The 25703-nt window shown below is 39.2% G+C and overlaps 1 protein-coding gene across 4 annotated transcripts in view; it reads left to right on the top strand.

The window, feature by feature from the left end:
* The first annotated feature begins 9360 nt into the window (after positions 1–9360).
* CUX2 (cut like homeobox 2) overlaps positions 9361–25703 on the top strand; it is a 2130834-nt gene continuing 2114491 nt past the window's right edge. For 3 of the 4 annotated variants that reach the window (XM_044068629.1, XM_044068630.1, XM_044068628.1), the window contains exon 1: positions 9361–9952. In XM_044068629.1, the coding sequence (XP_043924564.1) occupies positions 9890–9952 (63 nt within the window). In that variant the 5' untranslated portion in view covers positions 9361–9889. The remainder of the gene's footprint in view (positions 9953–25703) is intronic. The other variant, XM_044068631.1, reaches the window with a different exon arrangement.

Below are 25703 nucleotides of genomic sequence, written 5' to 3'. Positions count from 1 at the left end.
AACAGTAGATACAATGTTTTTAGAATACTACAAATGCAGAACAACAGCCCTTTCCAGCAGTGGAAAAATGCAACCTCAAACTCTGAGCAAGTGCAGGAAAAAAAATAAATAGCACATAAATCTTTGAGTATGCAATGAAAACAAGCAATACAAGTGAAAAAAATACTGAATTAAATTTTTCTTAACAAGGACATCTTCATATCCAAGCAAAATCTCTCAAACTCCCTAGCATCATCGCTAATCGATGAGCAGCTCTGCATAACTGACACGTAGTTTGTGATCCACTGGAATTTTCCTGTACAAGCACAGAGTTATACAAACCAAATGTAGCAAATGTGACTGTACACAGACACCTTAATGTGATGCAATGAATAAATATAAAATTAATGGCCAGAGCAGTGTATTTCAGCTAACTGCTGTCAGACGAGTGCAGTGCAACCAACAGCAACTTCCCCATGTACACATATAAATGCACATACTGGCCCACCAATTATACCCATTTTAATGACAGTGCAGAGATTACATGTCTGATTTTGATCAATTGATTGAATAACTGAATAAACAATGGCTACAGTAATGTATTTTAGCCCAGTGCTGCCAGATATTTACAGCGCAGTGCATTGCTATACCCTAGCAGACACACACACACACACACACACACACACACACACAAACACACACACATGCACGCACGCACACACACACACACACACACACACACACACACACACACACACAGACATGCGAGTGCATACACACACAAAATCACCAGTGTGCCACATACATTTACACAAACACACACACACACACACTATTCTGGTGACCAGTGTTTCAAACTTACTGACTGTGTACAGTTCTGATGTGTGACTGTTAAGAAGTAAATGCAAATATGTAATGTAAATACATTAATAATGGCCACATTAATGTATTGCAACTCATTGCTGTCGGATGCATACAGAGCAGCCTATCCATGTGTATGATGTGTTCAGACATTGCATCAGTTTATTCACTGTGTGTCTATTGACTACAAGAGCTTTTCTGCCAGGGCATCTGTTGAAAATGTACTTTGCAATAGTCAACAGCTCTTATCCCCTAATGGGACCAGCAGTGTTCTTTTTCAGACTTTCTGCATACTCCTTCTATCTCCCCCATTTTTGTCCTCATTTCCTATAACTCTTTCCTTCACGTGTTTTCTTCATACTTAACAACTCCTTAATTGCTATCTCTTCTTTCATCCATCTTACAATATTCATATATATATATATATATATATATATATATATATATATATATATATATGTGCGTGTGTGTGTGTGTAGGTCCCCTACAAAATCCCGAATGCACAGAATCCCGATGCCCAAAATACTGAGACGAAAAGCCCGAAATCCCACATTACCGAAATGTTGAAAGCGCGAAATTCAAAATTGCAAATCTAATACATACATACAGCACACACCCAAACATACACACACCCTCCCCCCATAACCAAACAAACCACCCTACACTAAAGATAAGCAGGGGGGCTTTGCACCACTGCACCCCACACCCCCCTACTTTATTATTCTAAATCTGAGATCACACAAACATATACACAAGGCAAACTCACACCCACACATTACAGTCCCTCACACACACACACACACACACACACACACACACACACACACACACGCACACACACGCACACACACACACACACACACACACACACACACACACACACACACACACACACACACACACACATACCACAGTCACAACACACACTTACACACACTAAAGCCCCTCACAAACACACTTACACACACAAACTTACCTGAACTGCAACACCAGAAGCGCTAACTCAAAATCCCTTAACATCATGATTTTGAATTTCGCACTTCTGGTCTTTCGGTAATGTGGGGTTTCAGGCTTTTCGTCTCGGTATTTTGGGTGTCGGGATTCTGTGCGTTCAGGATTTCATAGGGGACCCATAGATATATATATATGTGTGTGTGTGTGTGTGTGTGTGTGTGTGTGTGTGTATTTAATTTTGAGACATTTCCAGAAATATTGCCAGTCTAACTGGAATTGCTTTTTAACTTCCTTTAATGCATAAAGCTATTCCCCCATCCTTATCTGTCTGCTAACACAAAAACAACAAATTCTTTCCACTTGACCTCTGCTACTGTCTGTCAATGTTCATAATGTAATGTCCTTGTATTTGCCATCATCCTATCCACTTTAAGTCCTATATACCTCTGAGTTAATGAAGCTCAAACCAGTCTATCTAGCTTCCACCCTTGCTGTCATCTTCACACAATTTGTATTTATTCATAGCCCTGACACCACCTTTAGTTTAAGAAAGACCTAACATTTATTGTGCACAACTCTTTCAATTGTAAGTGTACAGTTCATAGGTTCATAGATTAGTACTAGGCTAACTGCCCTTGCGGGCCATTTTCAGCCTAGTCAATTACCCCATGTGAGAATCAAACCCTGCACCTTATGTTTATAAGGTAAACACCATAACCATTATGCCAACCTCCCACCTACAAATACTTGTAAAAACATTTCTCCCTAGATTCCTTTAAACATTTCACCATCCTCTGGACCAGCACATCCACAGCCAAAATAAATAGCAGGGACAATGTGTATTCTTATCTTGCCCCATAATCTTTAAACATGCACCATTTTGTCATTATCCTTGAGATCAGTGATTTGTAAATTTTCTGTATCCACTTCCTGAACCATGCTAAAAAACACAAACCCTTCAGTGCTCTATGTGAACACCCCACACAATTTGCATAGGGATCAAGACTACTTACTTTTTCTTTTTTCCAACCCAAGTCCTGTCTGCTCTTAGCTTCTTTTATGGTCACTCAGTTCCTCTTGTCATTTTTTCCTCTCTTGTGAATATTTTGCAGTGCCTCTTTCTCTGCTGTTCATATCTGCTTCCATGCTACCTTGCTAAAGCAAATACATGTGGTTTTAAAAACAATAATTACGATTTATGTATAATATGCCATATTTTTATTTAGGTAGTTTCCCTTTTATATGTGCACACACTTGGTACCAACATGCTGATTTTTGTGACATTTGGAAAATATAAACATCTACTGTCCTATACTTACTTACCAAAGCAAAAGTGAAAAGTGCATCAAAACAGACAGTCCAGAAGTACAAAAGAGTGAATGCACCAAATTTTGCAGTACACTTAGGAAGATAAACTGGACCATCTTCTGTCCTCAGACTTTGACTCAACAGTCTAGTTCCTTAGTGGTAATTTTCTTTACTCACTAAACTTCACTGCAATTAGTTGATGAAAAACTAAAGCAAAAACTCTTTTTCCTGTTTCATAAATAGCATTCTAACACGTGACTCTGTGCACTGTGGCTGGTAGCTTCACACAGGTGTATATGTCACCCTTCATATCAGGAGATTTTGGGAACCCCCTAAGTGGTCAAAGTTACTGATGCCATGTGCATCACCACACATGACAGTTACCTCCAATTCCTACTTTTCTACCCAATTCTACCATCACTCTACCTCATTAGTACTGAGGTCATGTCTGATTGCCAACAGAAATTCTCTCTCTCTCTCTCTCTCTCTCTCCTGGTGCAGGCATGCCAGTAAAAAATATATGTTCCCAATTCCTGCCTAACGCATTCAGTACTGAAGCTGCTATGTGAACTAGGGCCATCTGTGTTTCAGTCGGAGTTCCATCCATCTTTGCTAGAGTGCCATGTATAACTTAAATATTTCCCATAGAATGTTAACAGCATACTGAAAACTGGAAATGTCACATCAACCTAAGACAAGGCCATCAGCTAGCCAACATGAAATAGCAATACATTTCTGCTAGAAGTTCGAGCAAGATACCAATGCAACTTTTCATCCCTGCATTAACCCACTATCTGTACTGTAATCGTCACTTCTTCACTGCAGTTTTTCACCACCATCTTCTCTGTAGTGGGGAACCATTAAAAAAACTCTTCCTTGCCCACTGAATGCTTCTTCACTGACAAAATGAAGCTCTCAGCCAATGCATTTACCTGTTCCAGCCTAACACTGATCAGTTTATTGCATAAGGCTGCATTCATTAAACAATGAAAATTGTCAGTTATAGTCTCACTGTAAAAAGGCCCATCCACTGACCACAGCTAACTATGGCTAATTGTAATTTTATTCCACATTTTGGAATTCTAGAATAAGCATCTATATGTGTCTATCTGTCTGTCCATCCAATGCTGCTGAGTCCATTTCCATACACATCTGGCACCATACACACAGCTTGCTAATTAAGTTAAGAGAAGTAAACTGCTGACATTTCTTGCACATCACACACACCTGCTAAAAATTTAGAGTTACAAATCCATACCTGCTGCATTTCTTTGGAATGTGGGAGAAAACTGGAGTACACAAAGAAATTCCGCAACAGTGGAGGGCAGATATGCAGACTGCACAAAAACCACCCAAACTGAGAACCAAACTGGAGAACCTAAGGACAATTCTAAATACTTCTTTAGCTGCATTAGCACACTAAGGAACAGCAGCTACATTGCTCTAAACATTCAAAATGGCATCCCAAATTCTGAACCAACTGACACTGCCAATATACTGGTGAACACATTCAGTGCTTAGTTATATCTCTGCTATTTATATTAGATGTATACAAATCACTGAAACTCTTGTTTCTCCAATTATCACACAGAAATGTACTAAAAGTGTTATCTATGACCAAGAATACTTCTTTCATGGGGCCTGATAATATACCTGTCTAATAAATAGTTCCCAGCATGTCCACAATAAATAGTTCCCAGCATGTCCACACAGTGACACTCCTCAGTCTGGTTAACCTATGTTTAGTCTCTTTTGGTTCTTTGCCAAACTTTGCCGCAGTAATCACTGAGGTACTTCCTGCCATAATATACCCTCCCACCTACATTACAACAGGTCCTCATGGACTCTTTCCTCTGTAGATGGCCTCTGCTGGGGCTCAGCTGTCTGACAAGCTTGATTTCTTGTAATGCTAATGCAGCCCTGCCTCCACACAGTGAGTCACTTCCCTGATCATATCTGATACTTTAATCTTCATGCTGTAATATAGCAAATAGTCTAGTTTTTGTGATATCACTGCAGTACAACTTACTTTTTCTTCTTCTTCTTTTTTCAGCTTTTCCCAGTTAGGGGTCGCCACAGCAGATCATCTGTCCACTCATGATTGGCAGTGGAGTTTTACAGTGTCGAGTTGCCAGCCCGGCGCCCAACCTTCCACAGAAGGAACACACACGCACACACTCATGCCTAGGGCCAATTTAGAGTGTCCAATCCACCTACAGCATGTCTTTGGGATGTGGGAGGAAACCAGAGCACCTAGAGGAAACTCACATGACCACAGGGAGGACATGCTGACTCCACACAGAAGGCACCCCTGCCGAGGATCGAACCAGAGAACCTCTTGCTGTGAGACAGCAACACTAACCGCTACACCACCGTGGCTGCCCACTGCAGTACAACTTACTGATTTGTTATATTTAAGCTGATTTCTTATTTCTGTAACTAGCATTATGTCCTGTTGTTTTGAAATATTCCTAAACTACTTCATGTCATTTAATTTGCTATTATCCATGTCTACTTTACATTTTATTTCAATGTGTCAGTAATGTATTAGGACATTATGCTCTTTGGTCAGAACTAAATATGCAATAACTTGCCACGTGTACTCACCTAGTTCCTAAACTGCTTTGACACATTTCTGGAACACCTACCTTCTAAGGACATACATGGTTCTGACATAGTTTGATAGAGGAACCTCAAGCAGAGTGTGTGTCTATGTGTGTGTGTGTGTGTGTGTGTGTGTGGGTATGTATGTATAACCAATGTGAGATGCCCCATCTTGACAAAGGGGGGATAGTTACGCAATGCATCCCAAGGGATGCAGGCACTGTAAGTCTGAAGGATGTGAAGCAAATGCATAACAAAATGTATCCCTGGCTCTGTGGCACACAGGGATAAAACTGTGACTGTGTCCCAGACAACACAAATTCAGTTGGCAGCATGGATGCTGGAAGAGCCACATGGGATGGATGACAAATGAGTGGAAATGAGTGGCATGCAACTCGCTCATCCTGGAGGCAGGAGTTGGGGATTCCGTGGTGGCTAAAAGTGCTACTGTGCAAGCAGAGGATAGTTTGCACAAAAGGCAAAACCATTATGGGAAGGATATGGCCTTAATACACTCAAGCCACTGATGGGAGTGTATGTATTGGAGCATGCTTGCAGCCTAGGTAGGTGCAAGAGGTCCACGTGGTGATGTGGGTGCTCATGTCAGCCAATAGGATTGGGTTTTGGAACTAAAGAGAAAAATGTTCCTACAACCATTGCTCTAAATGATGGAGGACTGCAAGGGGTGGGGGGGTGGGGGGGGAGTGACACTGAGAAGTTCCTCAGCCTGGGAAAAATTAGGGTCCATTCTGAAACACAGATGGCCCCAGTCTGGAGTGTAAATTCTGATCCTGATTCCACTGGGATGAGGAAACCATCCTACAATGGCTGGACATATGCAAGAACATTGTCAGGGGCGCAAAACACTTCTATATTTTCCTGGATGACACTGCACTCTGGTGTCTCTCTCTCTTGGGTGCAGGTAGGGCCCCTGTCTCCAAGAATGAAATGCTTCAAGACCTGTGGTCTGCCAACTTGGCGGGAAAAAGCAGATAAAAAACATTTTTCTTTGTTTATAGACCCTACTAGAGACATGGAACCTTCTATGGTTCAAAAGCTACCCATCCAGTAGGTGTCAGCCAACAAAATGGCACTCCACCCTCTCTCCATACCACACAATCACCACTGGTGTACCACAAGGCTCTATCCATGGTCCCCTCCTCTTTAACATTCTCACCAACACTTTCCACACATCCACACAACAGGCCTTCCTAATACAGCTTGCAGATGATGTCACACCATTTCCACAACTGACAATGCGGCACACCTCCAAAAAATAACTCAGGAAGCTTTTACAGCAACTGAAGCATGGCTTTGTAACTCACAACTCATGCTCAAACCTAAAGAAAAAAAAAACTGCTACTTTTTTTTTCTAAATCCCTCTCCAGTGAAAAAACAAAATTTAAGGTCCACTCTCATGATAATACAACAATTGAAATCTCTTCTCATAGCAAATTATTAGGGATGATAATGGATGGCAAACTTAAATTTGACCTGCATATACAAAGTTGAATAAGAAAAACTCATCAAAAACTAGCAATGCTTTACAGAGCCAAAAACGTTCTTACCCATGCAACTAAAGCTATACTTGCCACTACTTATCTCCTCCCCGCACTTCTTTACAGTGCTCCCATCCTTAAAATCCTCCAGGCATCACAAAAATTAAAGCTTGAACAATGCTATAGCAAAGTTGCGAAATTTGTAGCAAATAATCCTTTAAGAACTCACCACTGTATATCACTAAAAAGCCTAAATTCATCAGAACTACCTCATCGACTAACATATACACAGCTTCTAACCACTTATAAAATTATTCAGAATCCATCTGCTTGTCTGTCACTTTATAACATTCTACACAACTACATTCTTAGTTGGTCTTTATGATCCAAAGACGAAAAACTCCGATCTGTCCACAAACCTATCAAATCTGCTGGGCACTGTCTGTACCCATACCATGTTACTAAGGTCTGGAACTCCGTATCACTATCCATCCGGTCAATACCCTCCTGACCATACTTCAAAACCATTCTGAAAGACTTCATAGCCAAAATCTACCTCTGTATTTGCTCAACACCAGGAAAAACTACATCCCTAAATGTGGACAAATAACTATTCATACCTTACATCTCCTTACTCTCCCTTTTTCACTCGCTGCCTTACTTCTAACAATTTCTCTCCCCCTTGTTTTCTTTGTAAATATACCATAAGCCTGCTTTTCTCTCACTTTGTATTGCAATTCCTGTTTGTATTATATTAACTTAACTTTAATTTCTCTATAAACTGGCTAAAATTTTCTCTAACTATTAAATCATTGACATATAACTTGCATATATTCTTACCCAATGTTTTCATATTATGTCTAATTTGTTATACTTACTTAAATTGAATTTGTTTTTTGTATTCTTTTTAAAGCATGTAAAATTATTATTCTTAAAATATTTTGTGATACTTTGGAACTTTTCTCCCTGGGCTTCTGCTGAAAATGAACTCCTACCTAGTCGGACCTTTCCATTAATCAAATGTCAATAAATAAAATAAATAATATGACATGGTGGTGTAGTGAACTTGCATTACTACTTAAGCATGAGCATACATTGTTAGCATACTGTAAGACAATTGTTTTCTGATATGCTTTTTAAGGTGTATAGCCATCTTAAAGCACCCTATCTCCCTTACACAGCAGTACCAACAAGTGTTTTGGGGGTTTAAGCACTGCTACCCAAAAAAAAGATCAAAGAAAGTAGCCCATCTGCATATTACACAAACACCATTACATAGATTTTAGATTTGAATTCTCTGCCTAGTGGTTTTGATTTCCAGTATTCTGGCTAGGAAGTGGTGCAAAATTCAGTTGCAGTATGCCCAGCACACAATCTCAATAATTTATACTTTATCTGTTTAACATTTTGTATTCTTCCTCTGTTGCTATTTTCTATCAAATGTATCCATTTTATATTGTGCTTTCATACAACTGCATTGATAAAAAGGTTACAAACTGATGCTAAAATAAATATCTGTTCAAAAACCAAGTGTTGAGTATGATGTGTTACTGCCTTTATACTGGCAATTTGGGAAGACTTCATTTTTGTGTTTTCCTATAAACAACTGATTTATTTGCATCAGTTTTGTACTCCATTTTTCAGTATTTCACATATTTAATAATAAACCCAAACTGGTAAGAAGTCAGCCTCCACTACATTTCAGTAGCTAAATAGCTAGTTAAATGTATGAACTCTCTGTTTACTTTAGACTTCATTTTAGTAGTCATTGTATGCAGCAGTGACCAAAATAATGTAATAGTGCATTTTCAAGATACTATACCATTGGTTTCTTTGATTTATCTAATGGAGAACAGCTACCATGGAACCATATAATTTATTTTTGATTATAATATTTAACTGGCTAAAACGAGGGTATCATATGGTGCACTCTGTCTGCCGCGTATGTTGTATAACTAAATGTAAATAACAGTCCTTTTATTTATGATGTGTCCTCAGTGCAATAAATCAAGAACACTTGCTGTATAGTTTAAGATGTCATTTAAACATCGATTCCATTCCATTACTTATGCTGTTTAAAGAGTGCAAAGTATGCTTCCTGTGCAGGCATTTAACACAAACACACACATAAAATGCTCTTAATATACAGATCCCCCTGTATGCAAAACCGTGAACTGCTCTGCATCTTTACTGCACCTACAGTCATCACACTAACCAATTTAAAGAGTTGCGTTATTATGTTTAATGAGTGTAAAGACAGCTGGATAGTTAGATTATTTAATGTACGTGTTAAGTACCTCATTCACGTAAAACAGAAAATGATCAAAACTTTCTCAAATATTGTGGAACAGTATTAATTAAAATGTAATGTTTGCCGATTCCAGACTGCATTGATCAGCACGTAACGTCAGTATTGATAACTTTGCAAAACCAAAGTCAAGTGCAATCCAATTGCACAGTTCAAAATTGACCAGGACTTCAGAAATGCAGGAATACTTTTTAAACATCGCTTTGTACTTTCTATTGCCTCGCTTCTACTCCAGAATCCTAGTATAGTTGTATGGAGTTTTTTATTTGTATTTAAAAAACAAGAAAACAGATCAAGAAGCAGCCAACGCAGGGAGTCCAGCCCAGATATTTAGTCTAGCCAGGGAGGAAAAAATATCTCTTCAATATCCCCCAAGATGGCCGCCAATGTGGGATCGATGTTTCAATATTGGAAGAAATTTGATCTCCGTCGGCTTCAGGTTAGTAACAAATCTTCTTGTTTTTTGGAGATTGTGAAAATACATGTGCCTTTCTTTTGGAAAATGCAATCTGATAGGGTTTTGGTGCATGTTTTGGGCCTGAAACGGCGTGCTATCCATTGATAGGTATTAGAAATTGATCCTGGGCTGCCTTTGTTCAGTTCAATCATTGATTAGCAGGAGCGACCATGGAGCAGCAGCGCTCGAGCGCTGTGTGGTGGGAAGGAGGGCTGCTGCCTCGTGCATACTGTACCGAGTCTGCTGCCGCCTGCCTGCCCGCGGCTCCGCGCGCGCTGCCTGCCACACAAACACTTCTGCAAGGCTTTCTGCTTTTTTGGTTTTTCCACATTATCGAGATTTTAAATTAGAATGAGACAGACTGAAAGAGATGATTGACTTTCGTTGCTCGTTTTATGGGAAGGAACTGTTCACCGGCCACTTCTGCCTACGCAAACAACCCGACCGCAGCAGCCTCTAGGCTTTAATGCACTTTAGTTTCTTTGCAGTTTTATATATTGTAAATACTGATCATCGTTTCAGAACGTTCAGCTCTATACAATTAGGATTTTAAATACCTAGTGAGTAAAAACGGTCTTTCAGGTGCGATGCTGTAACAGTTATTCTTCGACCTCTTTTTAAGTGTTCAGTTTCTGTCCTGGTATAGCGTTCTTCCCCCCTCATTTGCACGGCTTATGCTGATAATGATTATACACTACCTGGCATGAAATATTAAGTTTTCTTACATCATCACAGCCTGCTTTTGTGGAAGGTTTGATGTGAAGTTGTGCTGCTGAATGCAGTTGAAGCCAATAATAACTTTTAGCAGAACTTGAACTGTAACAATGATGGGATATTTATTTTCTGGGCAGCTGTATAATTTTATAGTTACCAAATCGCATGTAGCAAAAAGTATTATAAAATATTTACAAAATATATATTGTTTGAAAGCAACTCTACGTGTACTGAGTATAAAACCATATGTTACATAAACAGTGTAATGTTTAATTATGGTAAATGCATTGTGCATTTTGTGAATGCATAGGAACATACTTATCTATAGAGTATTACTTAAATTAGAAAACGCTGTAGAATTTTGCTGTGCTTTCTATTTGAGTTGTATATGTGCCAATGTAATCATGTTCCCTCCTAGTATCCGTAAATCAGTGTTGGGTGCTGTTCAAGGCACAGTCTCTCTTTTCTTTATGATTGATGTTCTGTAACACAAGAAATGACAAGTGCATGACAAGGAGATATGGAAGAAAGCACATCTAGAATGAAATCTGCTCAAGGATGTCTGGAGCCCTTCTGTGGTCCTGTTGTTATTCAGGTCTTAAGAATTAAAGTACACAAGATACACAGCATGGAATTTGGGTTCAGTCATCCCTGAATGTCAGTTTATAATTACAAAAATCAGCTGACATCTGTAGTGCTTAAAGCTAACTCTGTATGAGGAAATGCATGCACCTGTACAGCCATTGTGCACTGAATGCTTTTTTTTTTTTTTTTTTTTTTTTTTTTTGTGGAGAGGGACTAACTTTTGTTGGCACACCTGACCAATGCTGACCAAAGGGTGGCTGATCTATGAAGGTGATAGTTCAGTGGAACATTTATTGAATAACGTAACAGGACATCTAAGATATATGTACTGTTTTCATTTTGCTGGCTGGAGGTGTTTGCACAATAACTGTACAGACACAGTTTTGTTAAGTCACCTTTTTAATGTAATCCACTTAAGTCTTTGAAACATTTATTGGTTGTTTAAGTCTTGTGGTATCAGCCTTATATAGCTTGTGTTCAGTCACCTGGCTTAAGTGTGATGAATTTAAAGATTATATTGTTAATCAGGTAAGCTGTTTTCTTTTGCTTTTTTTTGGCTTGCAAGTTTTCATTATAAAGACATTAATATACTCCTTATGAGGTCCTACTTTCAAAGCCTGTGGTAGCCCTTGTACAGTCTGTGTGTATATAAATGTGGCAGTGCTTTCATTAGAGATCAGAAGTGACTTTTTTCCAGCCTTAACAGCACTGTGGCCTTTGAGTTTTAGAGAGGCTTGTTGCTCACTTGGATCGGAGTACTGACCTGTCATGTGGGTAGCTGTGGCAGTGCTGTCTTTTTGCCTTGTCTGGCTAGCTATAAAGCTGGTGCTGCCTTTTGATGGTGAGGAAGGTGACCTTGCACCAATCCATGAAACCCTCTAAAGAAACGTAGGCAGTTGCACTGAAACAATTCACGTTTTCTCTTAAATTTGCTCTGTGCCTCCTGTGGAGCACTTTAGCTTTGCTATCAGTGAAAAGATATGCAGCCTGGCCAGCTTTGATGGTTTGTTATGACTAGATGAAAATACAATGATGTTTAATGGCTGCTGTGAATAACATTACAGTAAACCTGTCAGCTTTTGCAGTAAGGTGCATGATTGTGTCTTTGTGTGCATGCACTGGTCTTTCAGCTATGGTTATCGGACTGGTTGGTGGGTTTTCTTTATTGCTTACCTTCCAGACATGTATATCAGTACTTTAAGATAATTGATTGGAATTGCGAAATGTTTAAGAAATTGTCATGTTAATTGTATACAGACAACTGACACCTTTGCATTTTGTACTGAAAAAAGTATTATGTGGCTAATCATATATTGTTTAGGTTTAGTGATCTCCCAGCAGTATATTTGGACAGCATGATAAAGATAACCTGAAATAGGGTGGTAGTTAATTGGCTGTGTTAGTGTCAGTAACATTGATATGCTACTTTAAGGATTCATCTGTTAGATCCAATGGTATTGTGTACACAAAGCTACTGATGTATATAATGGGAGACTGTGGCCCAGCAGTGTAACAGAAATTGTTCACTCTAGTGAAAGTGAATTTTCAACTGCATTTCCCCAGGAAAAGTAAAGAAAACAGAAAAGGTACAATAATTCATAATGAATTGTAGTGAAGGAAGGAATTTCTTTCTATCTTAAGCAGCATAATAGACTTTCACCTGCAAGTATCGGTATCCTGAATAAATGCTGTTGTTTAACAGTGCTTGCTGATTGGGATCACCATATCTAGTTCCTTCCTAATGAAAGCTGTCTCTTTTAAACTTGAACTGCTTCTACATTTTCCTCCTGGTGTACTCATTTGAACTATTGTATTCTAGCGTCAACCCCATTTCTGGTCATTTATGTTAGGGGTCCTTAGCTGAATATTAACATTAGTTGTTACAAAGATAAGTAAAGTCGCTGGTCATTTATTAGTTTTACAAAATGCTTTCCTTTCAAATCAAAATCATTGTATTTTATTTTTAAAACTGATCAGAAGCTGTAAAGATCTGTAATTTGCTTAGATCACTGAATCCAATCTGGTATTTTTCTTTATACTTCTGCATGCAAAATGTTATTTATAGGTTCATAGGTTCATACTAGGCTATCTGCCATAGGGCATTTATAAGCCTAGCCAGAGTGTGTTTGGCTTTCGCCACCCATTTTAAATTAATTTTGCTATGCCCTTTTTCGAGGTTAGTATACTGTGCCTCTGTCTAACAGTGACACAGAAGTGATACCCGGGGTGAACATACGATCTCCCATCCACTCATCAAGATTCCTCTTGAAGAGAGTCAATGAGGGACTCTGCCTAACCTGGACTGGGATTTTATTCCAGAGTGAAGGGAGCCTCTGGGTTATGAATCTGTCCCTCCAGCATGTCCTATTTATTTCAGTGCTGAGGTTCAAGTCTCTCGAGCGCGTAGCTCGATGGGATTTGGATTTTCTGAGGTGCAGCATGTCCATTAATTCCGGATTAATTCCGGGTTGGACATGGCTTTATACGTCAGGCACAGATCGCCTCTGAGCAGGCGGTATGCCACTGAGTAGAGCTGGAGTTTCTTTAACCGGGCAGCATATGGCATCTGTTTGAGCCCTTTGATCCTCTTGGTGAGGTACTTTTGGGGTCTTTCCAGTTACTGCAGGTGTCTGGTAAGGTACATCCCAAAAGGGGCATTGTACTCAATTATGGGCCTGATGAGGGATGAGTAAAGAGGCACGATGACCTCCTCTGATCTAGATGTGAATCCCTTCATGATTAGGTGGGCTATATAAAATGTTTTTCTAACCACTTTGGCCACGTGGTTGTCAAAGGAGAGATTGCTATCAACTTGGGTCCCCAGGTCCCTAATTACTTCTTCTGTACTTAATGGATTACCACCTATGTGGTAATTTGTGGGCACTTTGTTTTTGCCAAAGGGGATGACTATACACTTTTTGGCGTTTAGCTTGAGGCCATGGCTCTCATTTATTAAACAAGCTGGTCCCTCAACCTTTTATAGTCATAATCCAAGTCACAGCATGTGTAAACAATTGAGTCATGTCAGTCAGTATGTTTCCCAGAGAAAACTCTATTAGCTGAACAAAAATTATGCAGACACAAGACATACATCAGACTTTCATAGGGCAGTGCCTGGAGGTCAGGGTTGAACCCTGGGCTCTACAGCCTCAATACTAACATCTTGATACTGAGCTGTTATGCTGCTCACACCTAAAATAGCTGTAACTGTAACATTGCAGTAAGAGCAGTTTGCTGGCAAGATATTATATGTGTCATCATGTAGAAGAGGTGTAGCCATCAGATATACCCTGCCATAGTCGACATCTCCAGCCACATAAAATTGCATTCGTTAAAGGTACATCAAAAGTAAAGCTTTATGTTGGCTTTTTCCAGGGACATTGACAGTGTTGACCATTCTCTACTGCAGATTAAGCTGACCAGGACTGGCTAACACGATCACTTCTGTGATTCTCATTGGGGACTTTCTGAAAGGGCATGGCATCCACTCCTTTTTGCTGAACAACTTGTGATGAGAGTCGGTCAGTGATGCACTGATTGTTTAGGATATGTAACCATTTTTGGTAAACAGTACATTGTTGTACATACAGATGAGTCAGAACTGTTACAAGCTGGTCATTCTATATCATGCATTGAGATGCAGCTCCACTAAGACTTTCTTACGTATATATGTGGGTGCTTCCTGTTGGTCTTCTTAGCACAGAATGATACTGTTTGAATGGGAGTTATGACCCTACGTTAAGGTTTGTACCATTATTGGAGGTATTCATTAAGGTTTGTACCATTATCAGTGGTATTCATTAAGGTCTGTGCCATTATTGGCAGTATTCATTAAGGTTTGTACATTATTGGTGGTATTCATTAAGGTCTGTGCCATTACAAGTCATGTTTAGCTTCTCTGTAAACATCTCGGATCATGGATAGATCAGTAGCAGCAAAGCACAGTGTTTTTGTTCAAAAACCAATGTCAAACTAAGCTTTTTGTCTATATTGCCCAGGTGCTTAGCTCATGAAGTTAACTGAAAGGTCATTCTGTATTCTCCCGTACAGAGCAGTCATGCTTATTCCTTCCATCTTGTGTGATGTGGAATAACCTAAACAAAAAAACAAACAAAAAAAAAAAACTGTTCCTCAGGATTTAGACTTTTAGATGGACTGCTTGCTGTTGCACTGTACCTAACTCACTGGCTGTTGGATTTGTGCAGGTATGCATCATGTGAGGCTACCTTGTATGGGTTCTTCTTAGCAGTGTCTTTCTATTGTTTCCTGCCCTGGTGCTCTGAAAATTTTGAGGTTCACTTTCTACCAGCCAGTAAAACCTTGTAAGAAGACATTTGGTGGTGTATGTACACAACCCAGAGTAAGTTTTGTTTTGAAGCATGTAGTGCCCTAGCATTGAGTGGTTTTAGAAAATCCACAAGGGACCATAACTAGAAACAGTTTTGTGGAGTACAACAGAATTACAAAAAAAAGAACCTTTCTGTTGGAATTCTGTGGTTTATTGTTACTGCGTCTTTTTTTGTTTTGTAACCTGATGCACAGTTAACAAGTATATGGAATCAACTTATTTTTAATATTATCTCTGTCAACTCCAAGGTTGAAAACAATAACAAGGTATTCTTTTATGTATGTCAGATAATTGAAAGGGAACATTTGTGACTGTAACATGTTTATCATACAGGTAAAAGACGTAATGAATATACCTGAAGTAGTGCGCAATTGCCTCAGAGAGCTTTTGAAACAGGGAGACATCCCTTGTAGAACTAGAGGCAGAATAACAGCTGGAACAAGTTAAATTAAAAACTAAAATTCCAGGGACTAGATGATCTACCTGGCAGTTTTCTGTACAGAATTAATTAAAACCTAGCTTCAACCCTTGTCAATCATGTTAAGGAAAATGTTGGTATACAGACATGTGCCCGAGTCGTGACAGGCTACAGTGACACCAATTCATAAAGAGGTCTGTGGGAGATGGGGGGGCCCACATCAGACCAAACTGATTTTAGACCACACCAACCTGAATGTTATTCTCATGAGTTTCAAAGTAGCTTGTCCAGAATGACAAAACAGTGTTAGTACTGTTAGATGCGGAAAAGCATTGCTTTGTTAAGATGAGAGCTTGCCTTTTGAATTTTGTGAAGTTCTTTGAAGAGGAATTTGCAGCATTTAATGACCCCCTGCATGCTGTGTATTCTGACTTTACTTAAGCATTTGACAGCATTCCGTATGAAGGAATAATTTAGCAATTAAAAGCATTAACTGCCAATCTGTGCATAATTCACTGTGTAAAATATTGCTTAAATAACAAAATACCACAGGACAAATGGGGTGTTACTTATCTGTCTCAAAAGGTGTTACCAGTGGTATTCCACAGGGCTGTGTACTATGATTAGTTCTTTTTGAGCTGCTCTTCTCTGAGTTAGAACTGGGCTCAAAATAAACAAATTACAGACCTGGCTAGCATAAATACTTCAGTAAAAGCCAATGAAATTCTCCAACATGGTTTACAAATAATAGACACCCAGTGCATGTTTACAAGTAGTAGACACTTGGTGCAGGTTTACAAGTAATAGACATCCAGTGCACGTTTACAAGTAATAGATGCTTGGTGCACGTTTACAAGTAATAGACACCCGGTGCAGGTTTACAAGTAATAGACACCCGGTGCAGGTTTAAAGTAATAAGACACCCAGTGCAGTAGTAATGACTTCAGCGTTTAATGTCCGTAAATGTAACGTCATGTGGTTTGGTAAAAATGACATAAATTATTATAGAATAAATAATCCAATCATCATAAACTGACATCATCTTTAAAGGTCTGCAGGTAATGGTAGACAGCCATCCAAACTTTTGACCAGTGTGAGACTAGGTAAGAAAGGCATATTCTGTAACCCATCTTGATTTAAAAGGGTATGTCTGGTCACATCAGGGTGATCACTGTTCCACTTAACTCACAGATCTTGTATACTGTGAAAAATCCACCTGAAACAACTTTAGAAAGGTACAGAGGATGATTCCTGTTAGAAAACTTGATTCTGAAAGACTGGAGGAATTGTTGATATGTTTTGTTTCTTTCCAGTTACTTAATTGATTTTTGTCTGTCTGTAAGAAGGATCTGTATAAAAGGCTTTATCTTGGGCATACAACTGGGGGATCTAACACCAGATTAGGGAATCTCATACTGAAATAAAATGTCAAAAATGGAAAGATGTGACAGACAAATTTACCAGTGCCTTCTAAGGCATTATGGAATAAGTATCTCCTTACAGTTAAACATCAGTAGTTATTATCATTTTTTTTTTCAGAAATAGATTATAGGAAGTGGAAAATGTAAGCATGGGTTACATCAGTCCAGTTTCTTGAAGACCAGTAGGTCAAAAGCATGACAGTCAAACCTGTCTACCAATCTGTGGTTATTGTGTATTAATCCTGTTATAACTAATGTGTCCAGTCCTGCTGTGCTAAGAAAACCACTGATGTGTTTGTGCTCAAAGTTTCTTATGTCTTATATGTATTGCAGAGCTTTTGCTCAACTTAATGTAAACAAACAAAAAATAAATAAAAAATAGAACCAGGAGAGGAGTCTGCCTAGCATAATTGACAAATCTTTAAATTGAAAACAAAAGGTGACATTTACAACCTAGCTCTTGATACTGACTTGAATAACTAGAACACCATAAGAAAGAAAAACTAAGGCCTATAAATATCTGTTGCAATGTAGTGTGATGAGACTGTGTGGTTATAGAAAAAAAACAAAAAAAACATCACTTTCATTTTTTTTTTTTTCTTGCCCTGAGTTACTTCTGCTCAGAGTTCCGGTTTCTTTTCTTGAAGGTCATGGATTAATTCTTGGTTTGGTACTGATTTTTTGTTTATTGCTTCACTGTGTGGTTATAGCTGTTACACCCTTATGCAAAGAGAATAAATAGTACTAACAGATAAAGACCGTTGAACCATTCGAACCACCAAGAAACTCCTTTGAAGGCCAGGGCTTGTTGCTGTTACTGCTTTTTCTTTACATGCACAATAGCGGGTGTAATCTCTGCATACATGATGCATGGACAGCTTAATACTGTCCACATACAGGATACAATGAGAGTGTGATACTTTCCAAAATATAGGCACAGTAACAGTCATGCATTGTTTCTGCATCATATGTATGCATGGTATAACTATCTACATACATGATGCATGGACATAATAATGCTGTCTGCATAGGTGCCTAGCAGCACCTGTACTCTCTAGCTACATAGTGCATGGATAGTATAGAGCTGTCTTCATACAGGAAACATGGACAGTGTAATACTGTCCACATGTATGGTACACTGACAGTGTAGTACTGTCCACTTACAGTAACACTCGGACTATGTACATGTATGATGCAGAGAAAGTGTAGCACTATCAACTTACATAGGCATGTGTGCATAGCAGCAGCTGTACTCTCTGCATACGTAATGCATGCACAGTATAGAGCTGTCCTCATACAGGAAATGTGGATAGTGTAATGTGGAATTAATGTTTGATGCTACCTGTGCGCAGTATCACAGAGAGGGTGACTTTTCTCAGGTCCTCTGTGCAAGAAAGATATAATTTTTCTAGATTGTCAGGATTAGTTCTCGGGGTTAAGGACAGCTGAAAACACATTTGAAACCCTACTAGTATGGAAAGCATGTGTCTGGTAGTTGGTGCAGATGATTAAGGAGCTGTTAACAAGCTTTTTCCAGTGGTCCAGGGTTTGATTCCCTCAGCCTACATTGCCTTACTGTGTGGCAGATAGTGCTCCTGGGCAGAGTCTGAAAAAACTCCATGGAGATCAGTGCTCTATCCAGGTAAACAAATACAAATAAAATAAAAACACAGTTTAAAAGTGGTTTGGCCAGTCTGAGATACAGGAAGCTGTTGAGATTTTGCTACAAAACTGATTTTTATCTGTGTCTCACTGTGCTAATTTAGTGAGTAGATGACACACTGATTCTGTTGTGAATAAAAGTGTTCATCAATAACACGGAAGGAAATCACATGACATACAGACTTCCATGCATTAGTTATGCAGTATTACTTCAAAGTAAATACTGTGGTTTATAGTTTCATAAATACAAAGTATGTGGATGTGTGAAATTACTAAATATTCACCTTACTAGCAGCTACTAAGATGACTGTAATCCATGAACAGATTTTTAAAGTCATTTTAAGTCCTTTCTCTTTGTTTTGTTTAGCTATATGATGTTACTAAAGTTGTATTCCTGCTGGACAAACCATTTTAGAAGAATGGTATTGTTTTTGTTGAGTTTTTGTGATTATTACTACATTTTTCAGGAGAAGTCTTGTATAGAAAACTCTTTTTAAGATATCTCTGCATTAACTGTTATGACATAAAATATCCCTGATTCATTGAAAGTTACAGTAAATGGTATCCCTGAACCATTACTGTGAGTTACAATAAAGAAAATATTGCTCAGCAGTCCTGGTTACATGAGTGTGAAAACACCAGGGACTTAAAGATGAGACTTGGAACCTAGAAAGCATTATCAAAACAGGTTGTTCTGTGCATAGTATGAGAACTGCAAATTACCTTTGTCAAGATAACCCATGAAAATAAACATAGCTGCAAAAAATAGAGATGACCATACTGCATTATGTAGCAGTTTATGAACATCAGCAATCCTTAGCTCTCTCTTCAGAATATTTTCCCCCATTTGGTGTGTGTATGTGTTTTTGTGTGTTTTTTTGGGGAGGTACTTTCTTATGTGGCATGTTTTATATATATATATATATATATATATATATATATATATATATGTGTGTGTGTGTGTGTGTGTGTGTGTATACAGGTACCATGTCATTCATTCCTTTCTTTTGTTCTAAAGGGGAGAACCAGGCAAGCCTATTGTACAAGCAGTGGTGCTTCAAAAGTGGGTCCATAAGGATAAATTTGCTTGTCGTTTTGTTCATTATTCGCAACAGTCTATTGCAAAGTGTAACTTGGAAATATATTTTAACACTTAGTTTGACAGATTTATCTGCTTGAAAATGTTGCTGGTTCCCAGTGAAAAGCAAGTCACAAATTCTGTCCTGTTTTGGAACATTGACAGTTGTGTCTTAGTCACAGTTTGATCACTGTTAACAGCAGTTTTAATTAATCTTACTTGATGTATACCTCAGCAGCATGGCTGGGCAATAATCCCTTCTTGAAAACAAAAGTGCTCTGCAAACCTTGCCATGTACATCTCATTTACCCTTTTTGAAGGCAGGATTAATGTGTTGTGGCATTTGTTGCTTGTTTTCCAAGCTTTTATCTCCTTCCACTACTGCAGATCTTTTTTGTACATTTAATTTTGTTTAATGTAATTCTAATTTATATTTTGTTTTAATGTAAAATCACAAAAAGAATCATACTCAGTTTTTAGCATACCAGTCTAAACACACCTGTTATAAAATGCATTTAAGTTTTCTTCTTGTACATATTATGATGACAGGCACTACTGCCAGCACAGCTAGCTGGAATTTTATAAATAATTATGTGTCATTTGTGAATATCAAACTGGTTTGTACAAGATGCTTGTGTTACAAATGTATTAGAACTGTATGTCATGTGTATATCAAACTGATTTGTACAGATATTTGCGTTGAAAAGGTATTTGTAAAGTGCTTGTGTTTGAAATGTATCCACAGTGTGCCCTACTGGAGAGAACAAAAATGTACATGCACTATTATAACTGTTTACATGTATATGTTTTAACAGGGGAAACTGGAAGGTTAACCTTAGTCCAGCAAACTTTAAAATATATCTGAAATTAAATCACTTTACGGGCTAGGCCATAAAGATGCTGTCTTACAGGTTTCAATGCAGCCAGGCACACAGAGTCTGTATTAGGGAACATTCTGTATTCTGTTTTGGGGCCTGACAACAAGAAGGACCATTCACCACATCTTCTGGCTTGCTCTATTAAGTAAGTAGGGAATAGTAACTCTCTTAGATTCAGTCAGGAATATAGTGAAACTTAGTTTAGATATTGTTTTCCTTTATTTGTCTGAGCTTGTCCTTCAAAGTTATTTTAAGTATTTCCTGTGATTTTGAACTCTGATGTCACTGTAAATATATACATAGTAATTTCTTGTCCCATAATCTTTAAACATGCACTGTTTTGACTTTATCCTTAATATCAGTGATTTGTAAATTTTCTGTATCCACTTCTTGAACCATGCTCAAAAACACAAACCCTTCAGTGCTCCATGCAAACACCCGACAGAATAGTATTAGAAGTCTTTTGCATATGGATCAAGACTACTTACTTTTTCTTTCCTCCCACCCAAGTCCTGTCTGTTCTTAGCCTCTCTTATGGTCACTCAATTCCTGTTGTCCTTTTTTCCTCTCTTGTGAATATTTTGCAGTGCCTCCTTCTCTGCTTTTCATATCTGCTTCTATGCTACCTTGCTAAAGCAAATGCATGTGGTTTTAAAAACAATAATTAAGATTCATGCATAATATGCCACATTTTTATTTAGATAGCTTTCTTTTTATATGTACATACACTTGGTACCAACATGCTGATTTTCCATTTTGACATTTGGGATATATATAAACCTACTGTTCTACACTTACTTACCAAAGCAAAAATGAAAAGTACATCAAAACAGACATTCCAGAAGCATAAAAGAGTGAATGCACCAAATTCTGCAGTACACTTAAGAAGATGAACTGGACCATCTTCTGTCCTCAGACTTTGACGCAACAATCGAGTTCCTTAGTGTTAATTTTCTTTACTCACTAAACTTCACTGCAGTTAGGTGATGAAAAACTAAAGCAAAACTCTCTTTCCTGTACCATAAGTAGCATTGTAACACATGACTTTGAGCAGTAAGTTGTGGAAGCAGTACTACAACTTGAAAGATATGGTACCACTCTTCCAATAGAAGCAGTTCCATAGCAAAGTAAAAGCAGCAGTAATATATGTTAAAAGTACTTAATTTGGTAATAAAAGATAAATCAACACAACTCTACATATTTCATTTGGTAAAGTAATTTTTGGGCCACCCTGGCTTGCCTCTAGCTGACCATCAGCTGCTCTGCAGGAATGCTGTTATAGTGCTAGTTGTTACTTAGAGTCCTACCCTCCCCAGGGGCTACTGCTGCTCTATCATCAGACTGGGAAGGGGAACAGGCTAAAAGCATTGTGGCTGGTAGCATCGCATAGGTGTATGTCATCCTTCATATTAGGAGATTTTGGGAACCCCCTAAGTGGTCAAAGCTACACATGCCATGTGCATCACCATACATGGCAGTTACCTCCAGTTCCTACTTTTCTACCCAATTTTAGCATCTCTCTACCTCATTAGTTCATAGGTTCATAGGTAGGTACTAGGCTATCTGCCTGAGGGCATTTATAAGCCTAGCCAGAGTGTGTCGGCTTTCGCCGCCCCATTGATTAATTAACTGATCCTCTGTCAAGCAGAGCCAATGAAGTGATCCCAGGGGTGTATTTCCTGTTACCCATCCACTCATCAAGGTTTCTCTTGAAGAGTGTTATAGAGAGGCTCTGCCTGACATAATTTGGAATTTTGTTCCAAAGCATGGGGGAGTCTCGGTGACAGGAATGTATCCGTCCAGCATGTTCTATTTATTGTTGTGGTGAGGTTTAGCTCACTAGAGCGCATGGCTCGTAGTGACTTGGATTTCTTTAGGTGGAATATGTCCATCAATTCTAAGTTGGATATGGCTTTGTAAGTCAGACAGAGTTCACCTCTGAGTAAGCGATATGCCACTGAGTACAGCCGGAGTTTTTTCAGTCGGGCTGCATAGAACATATGTTTGAGGCCAGTAATCTGCTTGGTGAGGTACTTTTGTGGTCTTTCCAGCTGTTGGAAGTGTCTTGTGAGGTACATCCCAAATGGGGCATTGTACTCTATGATGGGTCTAATGAGTGACGAGTAGAGGGGCACTATAACTTCTTTATTTCTAGATGTGAACCCTTTAGTAATTAGATGGGCCACATAGACGTATTTCCTAACTACTTTGGCAATATGATTGTCAAAGGAGAGATTACTATCTACCTGGGTCCCCAGATCTCTTATTACCTCTTCTGTATTAAGGGGGCTGCCACCTATGTGGTAATTCGTGGGTGTTTTGTTTTTCCTAAACGAGATGACTATGCATTTTTGGCATTTAGCTTGAGGCCATGACTTTGACACCAGGTGTCCGTCTCAGTAAGGCCCTTTTGGAGGATGTCTGTGTCAGCCGGAGAATCAATTATGGCTCCCAGTTTGCAGTCATCGGCGAACTTGGTTAGCCATAGTCCTCCTGTGTTTGCCTGTACTTCTGAGAATTATATGTCGAACAGTAGGGGTCCCAGGACCGAGCCTTGTGGGACACCACTTGTGACTGGTTTAGAGTCAGACCCGGAGCCTGCTATTCTTATCGTGTGAGTTCTGTCTGTAAGCCAGTTGGCAACCCATCTCGTGATGTAGGGGGGGGTTTATGTTCAGGCTGGTGAATTTTTCTGTAATACCCGAGTGGGTAATGGTGTCGAAAGCCTTGGCGAAGTCAATGTAGGCTGTGTGAACCACCTTTCTCTCGTCTATGGCCTTAGTGACTGTATCGAAGAATTCAGACAGGTTTGGTAGGCATGATCTGCCCTTAACAAAGCCAAACTGGGTCAGGTCAAGTGTTTGGAGGTTCCCAGTGTCTTTGTTACTGAGTTCCATGATGATGCGCTCCATAGCCTTGCAGACCAGGCTAGTCAGGCTTATGGGGTGATAGTTACCAGGGTCAGTTGTGGCCCCTCATTTGTGGAGAGGAATAACCATTGCTGTGTGCCATTCTATGGGCACGTAGCCTGTGGAGAGGCTGAGGTTGAACAGTGTGTTTAGGTGGGGGGTTAGTTCGTTCTGTAGTTCATGCAAGACACAGCCTGGGACACCATCTGGTCCCATTGACGCTGTGTTTGTGGCTTTTGAAAGGGCTGTTTTCACCTGTGCGTTTGTGATTTTTGGGACACTGCACTTTTCTGGTATTGTTGTGGGTGCTTTTGGAGGTGAGAGGGGGGGGGTGAAGTTTGCACTGAATCTATCTGCCAGGATGTTGGCAATGTCAGTAGGTTCAGTATATTTTGTGCTATTTTGCACTAGTTCAGTGCATATCTGCCAGTTGCCACTTAGATTCTTAACATAGCTAAAGAAGGCTTTGTGGTTATCTTTTGAATCCTTGGCTATTTTTCTTTCGAAGTTAGCCTTGGATGATTTCTTGAGGAACCTTAGTTTCTTACTGATACTGATCAGGGATGTCTTTCTTTCTTGGGATTTGCTTTTTTTCTGAACTATTGCTAGTACTACTGCTAGTACTGGGGACATGTCTGACTGCCAAAAGAAATTCTCTCTCTTTCTCTCTCTCTCTCTCTCTCTCTCCTGGTGCAGGCACGCCAGTAAAAAAATATATGTTCCCAATTCCTGCCTAACTCATTCAGTACTGAAGCTGCTATGTGAACTAGGGCCATCTGTGTTTCACTCGGAGTTCCATCCCTCTTTGCTAGAGTGCCATGTATAACTTAAATATTTCCCAGAGAATGTTAACAGCATACTGAAAACTGGAAATGTCACATCAACCTAAGACAAGGCCATCAGCTAGCCAACATGAAATAGCAATACATTTCTGCTAGAAGTTCGACCAAGATACCAATGCAACTTTTCATCCCTGCATTAACCCACTATCTGTACTGTAATCCTCACTTCTTCGCTGCAGTTTTTCAGCACCATCATCTCTGTAGTGGGGAACCTTAAAAAAAAACTTCCTTGCCCACTCAATGCTTCTTCACTGACAAAATGAAGCTCTCAGCCAATGCATTTACCTGTTCCAGCCTAACACTGATCAGTTTATTGCATAAAGCCGCATTCATTAAACAATGGAAATTGCCAGTTGTAGTCTCACTGCAAAAAGAAGGCCCATCCACTGATCACAGCCAACTGTGGCTACTTATAATTTTATTCCACCTTTTGGAATTCTAGAATAAGCATCTATACGTGTCTATCTGTCTGTCCATCCAATGCTGCTGAGTCCATTTCCATACACGTCTGGCACCATACACACAGCTTGCTAATTAAGTTAAGAGAAGTAAACTGCTGACATTTCCTGCACATCACTCACACCTACTAAAAATTTAGAGTCACAAATCCATACCTGCTGCATTTCTTTGGAATGTGGGAGAAAACTGGAGTACACAAAGAAATTCCACACCATTGGAGGGCAGATATGCAGACTCTGCACAAAAAGCACCCAAACTGAGAACCAGACTGGAGAACCTAAGGACAATTCTAAATACTTCTTTAGCTGCATTAACACACTAAGGAACAGCAGCTACATTGCTCTAAACATTCAAGATGACATCCCCAATTCTGAACCAACTGACACTGCCAATATACTGGTGAATACATTCAATGCTTA

This window comes from Protopterus annectens, chromosome 4.part0, assembly GCF_019279795.1.
Source record: "Protopterus annectens isolate FY-2018-M chromosome 4.part0, PAN1.0, whole genome shotgun sequence".
In the NCBI taxonomy this organism is placed as follows: domain Eukaryota; kingdom Metazoa; phylum Chordata; order Ceratodontiformes; family Protopteridae; genus Protopterus; species Protopterus annectens.
This window is presented reverse-complemented; position numbering and strand designations above follow the sequence as displayed.